The sequence below is a fragment of the Chaetodon trifascialis genome, chromosome 7 (genome assembly GCF_039877785.1).
Source record: "Chaetodon trifascialis isolate fChaTrf1 chromosome 7, fChaTrf1.hap1, whole genome shotgun sequence".
NCBI lineage: Eukaryota > Metazoa > Chordata > Actinopteri > Chaetodontiformes > Chaetodontidae > Chaetodon > Chaetodon trifascialis.
This window is the reverse complement of record NC_092062.1, coordinates 20,887,246-20,901,515: the sequence shown is the minus strand read 5'-3', so window position 1 is coordinate 20,901,515 and position 14,270 is coordinate 20,887,246. Positions and strand designations below refer to the sequence as shown.

The 14,270-nt window shown below is 42.3% G+C and overlaps 2 protein-coding genes across 2 annotated transcripts; both read right to left on the bottom strand.

Moving 5' to 3' along the window:
• Positions 1 to 634: 634 nt before the first annotated feature.
• opn9 (opsin 9) lies at positions 635 to 5,302 on the bottom strand. The gene is made up of 8 exons (XM_070966679.1): positions 5,132 to 5,302; positions 4,098 to 4,248; positions 3,827 to 3,966; positions 3,329 to 3,467; positions 3,075 to 3,189; positions 1,719 to 1,799; positions 1,136 to 1,649; positions 635 to 1,025 (listed from the first exon to the last, which is right to left on the bottom strand). The coding sequence occupies exons 1-8, from the start codon at positions 5,250 to 5,252 to the stop codon at positions 928 to 930; spliced, it is 1,359 nt and encodes a 452-aa protein (XP_070822780.1). The 5' UTR covers positions 5,253 to 5,302; the 3' UTR covers positions 635 to 927.
• Positions 5,303 to 8,364: 3,062 nt separating this feature from the next.
• Positions 8,365 to 13,682, bottom strand: gapdh (glyceraldehyde-3-phosphate dehydrogenase). Its single transcript, XM_070966092.1, has 12 exons — positions 13,634 to 13,682; positions 13,118 to 13,163; positions 11,664 to 11,763; positions 11,289 to 11,395; positions 11,077 to 11,167; positions 10,851 to 10,966; positions 10,520 to 10,601; positions 10,208 to 10,359; positions 10,030 to 10,108; positions 9,031 to 9,114; positions 8,845 to 8,942; positions 8,365 to 8,756 (listed from the first exon to the last, which is right to left on the bottom strand). The coding sequence occupies exons 2-12, from the start codon at positions 13,138 to 13,140 to the stop codon at positions 8,687 to 8,689; spliced, it is 1,002 nt and encodes a 333-aa protein (XP_070822193.1). The 5' UTR covers positions 13,141 to 13,163; positions 13,634 to 13,682; the 3' UTR covers positions 8,365 to 8,686.
• Positions 13,683 to 14,270: the final 588 nt, after the last annotated feature.

Here is a 14,270-nt window from a genome sequence, read left to right as displayed (position 1 = left end):
CATGGTCCTATGTTCCGTGGATTGTAGCACAGGACTGTCATAAGGGGGCAGGAATTTGTAAGTGAAGTAATATGGTATAAGTTCTTTCACTGACATACGTAACTAGTGTATTTCTCATGAGGCTAACCATGATCTTTTCCTCGACCTAAAAAAGTCGTTTCGGCGCTTTAATCTAACCAAAGTGTTATCGTTTCACAGCACGTGTTTATTACTGTTCTCAGTACGCTTTATTTTGAAAATCCAACGGAACATAGCTAACCGGAAGTTGTAGCTTTATCGTTGCTAACTCAACCTGATTCTTAAGGGTCCGCCAGTGAGTTTAGAAGTGTCACCAGGGTCCTGACTAAGCCTCCGTATGTGATGAGTTGGGAGTGCGAATGTGATGCGGGAGAATCGGACCCTTAAAACATAGATACCCCCCCCCCCCCCCCCCCAACCCCATCTTTAACTAGCATAACAAAGACTGGAGGGCTGCTAATTTTCAGCATCTAGCAGATCTCATTTGTTGGCCGGTGACATTCGCTTTCGAACATTGTGCGTAGATGACAAGACAACAAGAAAGGAAATCCAGTTGTTTTGTTTGATAAGTTAGAAATAATTAGATTTTATTGTTGCTCATCCAATACTTGCATGAGGAGTTAGCAACGTAAAGGCCCTGGTACACCGATGGTAGACCCACACAGGGCTTTTATCTTGGCTGATTAGACCAAGGATAAGACATTTTCACAGCACAAAATTTGGCTATCTATATATATCTATCTATCTCGATTGGTCGACAGTGAGAGCGCTGGATTTGGACCCTCTCAGATCTGTCCATCCACTGGTGCTGCAGTTTCTCTCCATGTCACCTTGAGTGTCCAAGGAGTCCAAAGCATCAGCCTCCACTGATGTGCTGTCTGCTCAGGAGTCTGTTCCTCTTCTGCTCCCTCAGTTCTTCAGTCTTCTGCTTTTTCTTCCCACAGACAAGGACATGGGGTTGCTCCTTTTCCTCCTCCAGCTCTGACTGTAGGAGAGGCTGATGCTCCCTTAAAGTAAGGAGAAGAAGAGGAGGATGAAAATGTGGACCAAAGCCTTATGGGACAAGACAAAGTCCAAGAAACAGTGGAAGCTGGTAGAATTTACTCATGTTCCTTACTTTCACATAAGCTTCCGTTCCTCCTCTGCACTCGCCTCCTTTCTGCCATCTCTTGGCCAAACAACATCACATAGACGTCGTCCCTGAACTCCCTGTTCATGATCTGGTAGATTAAGGGGTTGATCATGCAGTGGGACTTAGCAAGCATAGCAGGGATCAAGGTGAGTACAGGTGGAAGAGAGGAGAGCGGCAGGGGTTTCCCGTTTTTTCCCAGGGAGGACCTGAACATGGCGTCACCCAGATTAGCGATGGAGACAGAACTCATGTTGCTCACATCACTCCACTTGCTCTCAGGATTGTAGTAGACTTGTCTGTAATATTCTGCAGCGGTCCAGTTGAGCAATGAGGGGATGTCCAGGAGCTTTGCAGCATTTGAAGAGACACCAGTGGACTCCTCCACCGCCGTATGCAAAGTGCCGTGTGCTTCGTCTCTGGGAATGAGTGCAGAGATCAGAGACACGGTGGCATACGGCATCCAGGCCAGGAGGAAGGTGCTGCACACCACAGCAGCCATCTGGAATAAACATACGGTTTATTTTTCCTGCAGGATGTGGACCAAGGAGAATGATCCTCATGAGTTTACCTTTGAAAGTCTCAGGTCTTTGTTGGTGTGACTGACAGAGGAGGACGGTATAGATGCCAGAGTGCGATTAGATCTGTAGACCTGAAGACAGAAGCAACAGGTAATGCTGCTGTTTTACAATTAGACCACAGCTGTTTTATTCCCACAAGGACAACATATATGTGGAAGCTGGTAGCATAAGTGTGTGTTGCTTTTGTCAGGTTTTTGTTGGCTGATTGCTACGTCAGTGTCTGTTTACACCTGTCTGGTCTACCCTTACATGATTCCCAGTTTCACTGGCAGTATGCATCTTGTGGGCTGTGATTCTGGTTAGCTGTCATTTATGGGAATACACGATAAAATCAGCATGTTACCGGCAAAGACTTTAAAATGATATATCGGCCAAAAATGAACATCTTTGCCGATATAACAAGCAGATAAGATGATGCTTTAGTTATGCACATGCAACTTAATAATAATAATAATAATAATAATAATAATAATAATAATAATAATACATTCTGCTACAGGAGAGACTTGATGTCCTCTGTAATTAGGTGTAAAAGAAATTGTGCATATATTGGTATTGACAGTTGGTCAAAGTGAGTTGGAAAATATTGGATATTGGCAAAAATCTAATATCGTGCATCTCAAGTGATTTGATATGTCCAGCTGTGTGTCTCATGTTTCTGTGCTGCTGGATCGAAAATAATAACTTGTGAATCGGAGGCACTCCAGGTTGAGTATCTTCTACATATTTTACATACTGCAAATGCATATGTCAGCTATTGTCTCTACTGTCTTACACCAGGGAGAAGAGGTGTTTGCCTTCACTGTGATATGTTTGGATTGTGCAGGCCAGCCCAGTTAGCTGAGCCTTTATCTGTGCGTTAGACCCATAGGTAGATCTGTTAGATTTGTTATTGATTTGAAAAAGACTCCAAGGCCTTTCTTGTTTTGTAACTCACCTATGCTATTGATTATATACACAGAATTTAAGTCTGTCTAGCAATCAGCTCTTGAAAGAAATAGCTTTCAGGAGCATTCATCACAAGAGGCTTAATTCATTGAACTGCCACAAGCCAATTGCCACATAATGAATGCTGGGCCTCTGGGACCCCTGAGCACTGGGCTAAAAGGCCATTTTTTTCACACTGCGTCTTTGGTAATCCCCTGGATGTCTGAGGAGGTGTTGTGCATTGCTGGCTGCCACAGTGTCTTTTTCAGTATTGTCACTAGGGGGTGCCAGAGTTGCAATTTGTCATGATCTACACTGTGGCTTAAAATAGTGACTGATACATTAAAACTAAATAATTACAGAATACAGACAGTTTCCAGATCCTCCATTATGTGTCACAAAGCAGCAGTTATCCTCACCGTCAGCAGGATGGCCAAATATGATGTGATGATGGTGAGGGTAGGAAATCCAAAGCAGAACATCAGGATGAGGAAAATGTAGATTCTGTCATTTAGAGACGACCTCATTCTCCACCTTGAAATAATGATACAGGCAGACTGGTTATGACATGTTCATCTGCAAATGCATGAAGAATAGAAATCAGAGAATGTCTGTAGACGTCTATGTGAACAGCAGGACATTAGGCAGCACTGTTAATTAAATCAGAGATCACCAGTTGATGGTGCAGCTGGTCCCATAAGGCTCTGGTCCGTAACTTCCAAAGCCAAAAACAGGCAGTAAAGCCCAGAATAATGTGTAAACCCACATCACCGCGATGGACAGAGACACATGGCGCCTCTCAATCCATTGACCTAGAGAGGCAAGAAGCATACAGATCACTTAATGACCCTTTGAAGCTGCGTGTTCATGTGTCAGCATAATGAGCACTGAGCCTCATGGGAGTTCTTGACATATCAGCTCACCATTTTCTCGAAGCATCACGTTTAATTGACCTTTGGTGTTACCTAAGCATTCACTGATTTCAATCTTTAAACCAATATTATTGTAAGAGAGAAGGAGGCTCTTTTACAGACTAGAATTAGTGTGTTATGTAAGCAAGGTTGTAAAAACCTGCGTGGGCTTGGAAATGTATTCAGGAGAAGTCGGGCGGATTTAGAGTGCCCGTGTGGATTGTACAGCTTAGGTCTGTGCTAGAAGATGTCAGACTTGCCATATCTTAGGCAGCAGATCTTCAGGCAACGGTCCACAGAGATGAGGCAGGTGGTGAGCAGAGAGCCAATGCCAAACACAAAGCCCAGGATGCCGTACCAAAGGCACCCTGTCTCCCCAAACACCCAGGCATGACACAGGCTGGCAGAGGGAAAGAGGGGCTTAATGGATCATCACCTTCTGTCTCTGACAAATGGCTGCTGATATCAATGTTATTTGTATCGTACTCACACTGTCATCACCGGCTGCTTATTGGTTGAAGTATTCTGTACCTGGAAATGATGAAAACTGGCGCTCCCAGGAGGCTGAAGCCAAGATCACAGAGAGCCAGGTTGATGGTCATGAGCTCTGGAGGTCTGAGCTTCTTCCTTTTCCTACGGCCGACTAACAACACAGTGCCGTTCCCCAGCACTGATACAATACCTGCAGAAAGAGAAGTAACTGAAGACTGTCATTTTTGTCCATCTTATTGTCTTTAAATCCCACAAACACAAGCTGTGCATGCTTACATGAAGCGAGCCTCAAGAGGGTTTCACAGCGGATCAATGCACAATTATCCATCTATTTTCCTTTTCATCACACACTAACCGGCTGCTCTCCGTTCTGCTGAACACTCAACAGGGAGCAAATTGAGCCAGATAAAGCCCAACGCAGACCAACAAGTTTGACTGAAAGGAGAGCATCTGTTCATGTGCGGCTTCATCGATTTGTTGCAGTGAAAGTAATGTTCAAGATTCTCCATTGTTCAGCTAGATGAAAGGTTTTTTTTTTTGTAAATTCAGCTTTTAATGAGACCGCGTGTCTGGTTCGGTCTTTTCTGTTGACCAAAGAACAAAATAAAATTTTCTCATCCCCATCATGAGTAACTAATAAGCCAGTCACACAGCTCATATAAAGTGTTTTCACAGCACAGTGTTGGATTTTGATAGATTTTTGAAGTATGTCTGTTGTTACATGCAGGATAAAACTTTTTAATCACTTGAATGCCAATATTCCCATTAAAATGTCCCTTTAAGTAAGTTTAAAGACAGATGTCTTTTTCACTCTATCTAAGGCATGCTATTATATATTTTGTGTGAATATGATAATTCAAAACCAAAATTTTGTGGCTGCACTTCCTATCAAAACTTTACACTTTGCATGTGGGCCATCAGGTCACAGACACTAGCATGATAGATTTAGATTAGATTAGATTTAGTCAGTGTCTTGACTGGAATTTAAAAACCATTTTAATTGGACTTGATAACCTCTCCTGAGAAAAATGAACCTGAGACTGACACAATGATAAAGGTGCTCTCTTGCTCACCTGTGAGGGTGAGGAAGATGGCGACGGCCAGGTCTGCAGAGGGGGGCAGCTGGGAGAGGAACAGCGGGTGGATGGACGAGGGGACCAACCAGGAGCCCCCCTGTGAGCCATTCTCTCCCATGTATGCACTGCTCTGACCCACGGCAGCATGCAGAGAGGAGAGGCAGCTCCTGACGCTTAGAAAACAGAACAGAACAGTGGAATCAGCAGCAAGTGGAAGAAAAGCACAGGAATTATTCTGGAAACTATCCTGATCTCTGCACGACTTTAGCTGACTCCATTTTTAATCTCTGCTCTGCCCTTAATGTGCAACTGAAGCTCAGGATTGAGTAAAACAGGACAGCGAGGGGGAGACTGTGGATATTTTACAGTGGAGAGCTGTGAGATTCAAGATAATATTCTAATTTTAAAAATCAATTTTCACCTTGTTTTGGGAATAAATTGTTATATAAATCAGGCTATGAATAATATATGAGTAAACCCTTCTATAGAAACATTCAGAATATAGAGAGGAATAAAACTTGAAGGAAGGTTTAGTGGATGTAAGTGCTGCTGAAGGGGAAATTTCTGGCATAGAGTATGAGAAAAAGGTCTTGAGTGAACATTGAGTGAACATGGTAGAAACAGATGTCGCCGTGAGCCTCTCCCAATTCATTAGGCACTATCATTTAAATGTGCATTAATTTGCATAAATGTTTCTTTCCACCAGTCTGAAAGAAGACATGTTATGGAAGCAAAATAACCCAAAATCTCAAAATTGACAGATTCATGAAAAAAACTATGCTTTCACCTGTTTCCCTAAAAAAAGCTCTCATCCCTAATTTCTCCCTCCTCACTTTTCAGCATCATTTAGCTTGTTTTTGTAGTTTTTTTCTGACAAAGCATTATTAATTGCATAATGATATAAATAGCTGACAATTACTTAAATGAATACAGGTCAAACTGATCATGTGACATCATCTTGCCTCCTGTCTGCCTGACAAATCTTCTCTGGTTAGAGCATGATTTGCAGCTTTAATGGGAAAACCTGACATTTCTTCAAATACAGCATTGATTGTAATTGTTTCAGTCTCACCGCAGCAAACGTGTGAATCAGAGGGGTATCAATCTATGTATTGAATATATTTTAAGTATCCAGGGTCTTGAAGTAAATAAATGACTAATTTTAATAAATAGAGGCTTGTTGATGATCGTGCTTTACAGGTGGCATTAGGGAAAAAACAAGGTCTCTTAATGATGATCCCAGCGGAGTCTCATGGGTGATAAAGGGGGTCAACAGGGTGATTAAAAAAAATAATAATAAATGAACAGTAGCTTTAATCTTACATACACAAGACAAGCGGTCAGAACAAAGGTTTCCTGAAAGAATCAAAATCTCTCTAATTTCTCTTTTTCCCAATTCTGAAAGAAAACACATTATAAAAACAAGCATGACTACTCACCGTCCTCCTGTCCGTCTGTCTGTCTGTCTGTCTGTCCGTCTGTCCGTCCCTCCCTGTAGGCTCCAGCTGGTCTTTAAAGGAATGATCTTATATTTTTGTGTAATCTTAATCTGAACCCTCCCTCTGCAAATCCATGTGGAATTTCTCTGGAGAGCTGGAGAGAAAAGTTGCTGTCGACAATCTGGCTTAGAAATGATCAGTGAGAGGCACACAGAAGCTCAGTGTGTGTGTGTGTGTGTGTGTGTGTGTGTGTGTGTGTGTGTGTGTGTGTGTGTGTGTGTGTGAGAGAGAGAGAGAGAGAGAGAGAGAGAGAGAGAGAGAGAGAGAGAGAGAGAGAGAGAGGATGAGAGAGAGAAGGACCTCTGTCCTGCCTTGTATCTCCTCTCCAGCTCTCTACTATCTTTCTTCACTTCCACTGAATCCATATTATCCCTGTGAATCCACACATCCATTTTAATTATGATTCTCATTGTGAACGTGCACAAAGGAACAAGGACACAGAATAAATTGGTCCTCTATGACACACATATATATACAGCATGTCATACAGCATCTGGTGTTTTTGGGTTTTGCCTTGTTGGGTTTTGCACATTAGGGTAAAGGTGTCAGAAAACACTGACACTCAATTCGACTGGAACTGAAGAAAAGACTAATCCGATGAGAACACAGACTATTTCTAGTAATATTTATGTGGTTCTATGGTTGACTGAAAAAGACTGAAGAGCTGATTATTAGAGGGATGGCAAAATGAACTCTCTTTTTTTGCTTGATCTGACAGAAATAAATGTGTAAAGCCATCGACATCACATAACACTTGGGAACTGCATTGATTCACAAATTTTTTTTCAAGAAAATTCAAAGGAGGTTTAGTTACATAAAAACATTTCAGAAGTAAAAAGAACTCACTATGCAAAATGGTCCCTTTCTGAGTGTTAAATGATAACATCTGATAACATCTTCAAGGTGCCAGAAGACATTTTATACTTTTGTCTTATGCATCAAAGATAATCATTTAAGTCATTAAAGTCACATACCTCACGTAAATCCCATCAGAGCGTCAACCTGAGCAGGTCTGAACAGCAGCATAACTGAGAACACTTGAGCGCATTTAATCTATAATCATATGCTCTGTATGTAAGATTAAAGCTACTGTACTGAATAAATGTAGTGAAGTAGAAAGTCTCTGAAATGGAGTGGAGTTGAAGTGTAAAGAAGCATAAATTTAATAAACTTAAGTACAAGTACCTCAAAATTGGATTTAAGTACAGTACTTGTGTAAAAAGTACTTTCATCATGGCCAAGGTGACTAATGTAGATGATCAGTGGGCAGTTTTCTAGAATAGTTTGAATGGCTTTGCCAAATTACCTGCAGGCATCATTCATGAAAGCCTCATACTGAGCCACTGCAGTGGGTGTGTTAGCCATGCTACAGTACTCTCTCAGCTGGACCAGCTATTGAACGGGGCTAAAAGTTGTGCAGAGGGAACATTTTTTTTCTTTTTTTTTTAGTGGATGATGTGACTGTTCTACAAAAGCAAGAATCTATTTGAGCAGCCAAACCAGCATTAATTATCCTCCACGGTGCCACATAATCAAGAGACCAAACAATTAAGAGCCATTGGTGTAGTCTCACAGGAAGGCATTGATCGGATATGTTGAGAGAAACCTCTGGGGGTTTGCCTGAGTCTCTGACCCATATAAGAATCCAGCTAATGATATCAGCATTAATCCCACTGGAGCGTTTCTATAAAATTGTGCTGTGCAGTGACAAAAGGAGAAAAGGAGGACATGAATCTCACAAACAGAGGACTTTATTCCACCACTGACTGCAGTACCTCAGTACTACAGACAGACTCACATCAAGAATCTCTCACACAAGAACAGAACAGAGACTTTAACGAATACAAAAAAGTGATAATTGGTCACCAATCTAAATCTTCTTTGTTTGTTCTCTGTGGGACTTTTCCTCAGGCATCTAGCGGGGGTGGACTATCAGGTGGAACCAGGTAGAGTCATAGATAATACAATGTCTTATTGTAAACGTATAACTCTGGCATCAGCAGAATGTGGGTGATGTGGCACAATGCAGTGACGCTGGATTGGCTGGTTGGGTTTACTCCTTGGCAGCCATGTGGGCCATCAGGTCGCAGACGCGGTTGCTGTATCCAAACTCGTTGTCATACCTGGTTAAAAAGCAAAGGGGAAATAAAATGAGTCCTTGTGCATCACCGGAAAAAGAGGAAGTGAAAGTAGTCTGTGATGACGGCGTACCATGAGACCAGCTTGACAAAGTGGTCGTTGAGGGCGATGCCAGCGCCAGCATCAAAGATGGAGGAGTGACAGTCACCGTTGAAGTCTGTGGAGACGACCTGCAGGAAAGAGAGAGGGGATGACGCGTTAAGGAGGACACTGATGGACAAACAGTTTAAGGTTCAGAGATGAGGGACAAACACATACCTGGTGCTCTGTGTATCCCAGGATGCCCTTCATGGGTCCATCAGCTGCAGCCTTCACAACCTTCTTGATATCATCGTATTTGGCCTGTTGGAGGAAAAAAAGATTCTGTTTGCATTCAAGGGGAATTTAGCTATCACATAAAATCACATTTATTATTACATAAAATAACTATCTTATTAAAAATGAAGTCTGGTGTTCAAAATTTCTCTGTTGAAAAGCCTAAAATCCACATTTAATCTCCACGCTTTCTGCCTATCCTGCCTCATCTGTAACACTCAGCCTCAAGCCCCCTTGAAAAAAAAAAAATAGGTCACGAATATATAAGCAAGACAAGACAAAACAAGTGATGAAGCATTGACAGACATGACAAAGCACACAGCAATGAGTGTTACATTAAAAAGACAAAGGATATGGAGCAAGAGCATAATGTAGGTTGACATCCTTTCACAGAAAGGAAAGCTTGCATGTAAAATAATTATACATTTGCATTTGTTGGGGACTATTTTCAGCCATGGATTGATGCACATTTGGTGCACTAGTTAGCATTCATGACAGAAGAATGGGGCACAAGGGACTGACTTAAACTACAGTGCCCATCACCATGAACAGGAGCACTGTAGTTTGCTAGAAATACATGTTAATAGAATAAATGAATTCCTGTTTTGGGGCTGTTTGTGGAATTTGACATTGAGATAACAAACATTACCAGACCTACAACCAGCGATTCCAAAAAAAAAAAAAAATACCCCTTACCAATCATATCTCATACCGATTATGATACTATCACCTGTTCAGAATAAAAATATTTACAAAAATCAATGTAGTTGATGAGGTAATACTTTAAATATATTGTCTTTGGACTAAATATGTCAAAAAGGATTAGAATGGTCACATTCTGTTATAGACACTGTCTTAGCTTTTTTTGGAAGCTGAGTGGTACAGTCAAATTAATTTTAGTCCATTAAATGTTATGAATGCTTCGTGGTTGTGGTCACTCACGGGTTTCTCCAGACGGACTGTCAGGTCAACCACTGACACATTGGGGGTGGGGACACGGAAGGCCATGCCGGTCAGCTTGCTGTAAAGACATTCAGTCGGTAAATATCACATTCATCAAGTTTAGTGCAGCTCCTTTCAGCACTATACAGCAATCAAGTCATGTGTTGTTGGGACTGACCCGTTGAGCTCAGGGATGACCTTGCCGACAGCTTTGGCAGCACCAGTAGAGGCGGGGATGATGTTCTGGCTGGCACCACGGCCGTCCCTCCACAGCTTGCCGGAGGGACCGTCCACGGTCTTCTGGGTGGCAGTGATGGCATGAACTGTGCTCTGATAGGCAGGGGAGAGAAAGGAGATGATTAAATATGGCTTAACCCATGCAACTTTGTAATGTCATGTTGGCGTTTTGGGCTGTTTGTTAATCTGGTTTTAGGGGCTGCTGAATATCTCTGTGCCAGATTGTTCACAGGCGATGTGTTTTAATCCTCACCATCAGGCCCTCAATGATGCCGAAGTTGTCATGGATGACCTTGGCCAGGGGGGCCAGGCAGTTGGTTGTGCAAGAGGCGTTGCTGTAAAGAGGCAAAGCAACAGCATTAGTTAAATGAGGATTTTCAAAACAAAAGGCAACGTCTCAAAAATGTATTTGCACGTTGAATGCAAGTTCAACCAAAAGCAAAACACACAATTATTGAAAAACTCAATGCGATGGGTTCAAATTACAGCCTTCAGATTCTAGTATCAAATTTAGAAACTGGATTTCAATTTTAAGACACTTTAAAAGACCAACAGACCAAAGAAACAGATACTTTGATTTTTACCTGACGACCGGGAGGGACTTGTCGTACTTCTCATGGTTGACACCCATGACGAACATGGGAGCGTCAGCGCTGGGTGCAGAGATTATGACTCTCTTGGCGCCACCCTTCAAGTGAGCCTGCAGTGTGTTTTGAAATAGCGTTTAATCAATGGCCAGTTGCACATCGTATATCATCATTTTTTTCATGATCATTTTGTAAAGAGTTTGGGACGGGACTGATCACGTACGGAGGCCTTCTCGATGGTGGTGAACACACCAGTGGACTCAACCACGTACTGGGCACCAGCCTCACCCCATTTGATGTTAGCGGGGTCCCTCCTGAAAACAGAAAAGTTGGGAGTCACAATAAATGCTTCTTCTGCTCTTCTGTTGGCTGATGTGTGTGTGAACTTGCCATTAAACATGCTTCCTACATTAAAAGCCTGTTAAGTGAACTCACTCGTGGAAAACGGTGATTTTCTGTCCATCGATGACCAGCTTGTCACCCTCAATCTTGACCTCGCCCTTGAAGCGGCCGTGAGTGGAGTCATACTTGAACATGTAGACCTAAAAGAGGAAGAGTGAAGAGATGGTGAGACAGTTTTGATCATTTTACAGCAGCTGACTGAAGCAGAAGATTATATTTGAAGTTTACATATAAATGATAAAACACAGCAGCACTGTCCAGTTGTAGTGCAGAATATGACATGAACACACATTTTACTTTTGTGATTCCTGACTGATTCTCGTTTTCCATAGACTTCAGAAAAACTGCAAGCTCCTGTAAAAGAATGATGTCATAGGTCTTATATTTTAAGCAATCTTATTGACTTACCATGTACTCCAGGTCGATGAATGGGTCATTGATAGCCACGATCTCCACCTTCTTGGAGGTGAAAGCAGCACGGGTCACCAGACGACCGATGCGGCCGAATCTGAAAAGTGAACAGTGTTGTTTCTTAGTCTGGCCTCTAGATGGTGGTATGATGCCATGTCACTGGATGATCACAGTCATGTCTCGGGGTCACAGTGGACTGAAGCTCCAGATGCTTATGAGGGGGGAATAATGAGTTATAAATGTAATATTGGGTTTTTGACTTTCACATCAACCTGAACACCGCCTATGTCACATTACTGCTGCAGCTTTTTCCTTTATGTGAGATACACAACTCTCCAGGAGACCTGAAACCACATCCAAAGGAAGGGCAAAGTTCAGGAGGAGGGGCTGAGGGAGGTGTGTGCTGCTCTCACACGCTCCTCTCTGGGGGTTGAAGTCAAAATGAACCTCTAATGTGGTAATCCTGGTGACGGCATTGTGTTGTTTGATCAAGCAGCTGAGTTACTTTTTAACCGCAGGTCCAAAATCCTGGCACAAATACACCCTGTTCTCACTCACTGGGGGGGTGGAGGAAGAGGGGCGGAGAGATAAAGAATGGATCCATGAAACAGATAGGAGACTTTAAGGTCACATTTTGTGTGTTCAATAACACTGAAGTTACGCAGATGCTCTCCTGCTTGCTTCAGACAGCAGAAAAACTGTTGAATGACCTGCATGTCGAAGCCCACATTGTTATCTGCTGGGGGGTAAAGTTCGAAGCTTGGGGACTGTCCACAGGTTGGTGGATGTGCATATGTGCATGGCCTCCATTACGAAACACTTCTTCCTCAGCTGCTACATGGAAACTATTAAAGGGAGCACGAGGTCAAGACAGTCAACACTTTGGGCTGGTTTAATCATTCAGAGAGAGACATAAAACAGCTTTTATGGACTTCTTTCTCCACACTGAGGCCCGTAATGCTGTGGATTCTTCTGAAGTGTCACATTTATTATTATCTTATCTTTTAGCTTTTTTTTACAGTTTTATTTCAGTACTCACTTTTAGTCATATCCTACATGACAGTCTGAACACCTTCCTCAATTTTCATTAGGTACAGAGGCGCCGTTGTGTGGAATTTAAAGTGTCATACTGTCTGCCATTCATCATCTTGTCTTGAGTTTTTAAAGGTCTGTGGATCAGCTTTTCCTTACTTTCATATCCAAGTATATGTTGCTCAAAGTATTTGTGTGTATGTGAGTATTTGGATTTAAGAAGCACAGACAGTGGCATCCATTGCAGTAAATCACTGTTAAATGCAGCCTGTGTGCACAGATGAGAGGGGTGTGGCATTGGGAATTGAGGGTGCAGAGAGCACACCGATATGAGCCGAGTGTCTTTTGCTTATTTAGTTGTGCTAATTATGGGGATTTGATTAATTCTGTTAAGTGAGTGGATGGAAGTGAGCTCTTACCCATTGATTCCAACTTTGACCATTTTGCCTGGGTTGTTCTAGTCCTCTGGAAGGAGAAATGAGAGGAGAAAAGAAGGAAGAGGAGGAATAATGCTTGCTGTTAAATACTGACACAGCAACATTTTACAATGCCATATATTAGTCTTCACTTGATGACAGTTTCTAAGATCTTGTGCTGAGATAAGCACAGAGTTTACATGAACATGCAAAAGCATTGTACTGATAAGCTGTGACCACAGTCCAAGTGAATTTCAATGCAAATCTGCAGACCAGAACTTTCCCTGCAAGTGTAAAATCTACCGATTATGTACACTGAAAAGCATCTCTCTATCCTCATGAGAATCACATTTAAAACAGGACTTTAACAGAATTTACTTTAAAATTGAGTTCAATCAAGTCCATGCAGATTATCCTCAGGTGATCTAAATCAAGCTATCCCATCATGCAGCCTGCTGCTGAGGCCCTGCAGTTCCTGACTCTCTCTGACAAATGATTTCATCATTGAAGGTTTTTTACCGTTTGTGAGACGCCTCAGTTTGTCTTGCGACTCCGGGTGTGAGTGGGGAAGAGCAAAGTTAAGCTGTGTGTTTTTATGATTAACCCAAGTTTAAAGCCACACCCCCCTCATAGGTCACTGCTCCTCGGCCCGCCCCCTCTGAATGTCAAGGTCGTCAGCCTGCAGAGAGACATGCAAGCTGGCTTCTGCAACTTCATGTGAGTTGAAGCCTAGAAGCTTCTCTCTTATCATCTCTTTTCTGCTCCTAATTATATCAAACTCTGAAATATGTTGTTCAGATTTGTATTTTTTCAGCAGAAGTTCCAGTATCATCAAGCCTGTTTCCACCTCCCTCACCTTTAAGGGGTCTAGATATAGATATCCAGATATTAAAGTCCACAGATAGTGGACTGAAAAAAGAGAGGGGTCCCTCACTGACCTTCTCAATAAATACAGAGGGAGCAACTGAGGGATCAAATCTCTGTCTTACTGACTGTGACATTTCATGTCCAAAGACCATGACCCTTCACTTTCAGACTCTCTGTGACTGTGGAAAGCTGCCCTTCCTCCTCCACCTCTCCATCTCCTCTGCGGAAGACAAAAATTGAGTCTTGAGCATTCAATATGAACACATGATCATTACGCATGTGCAGAGGA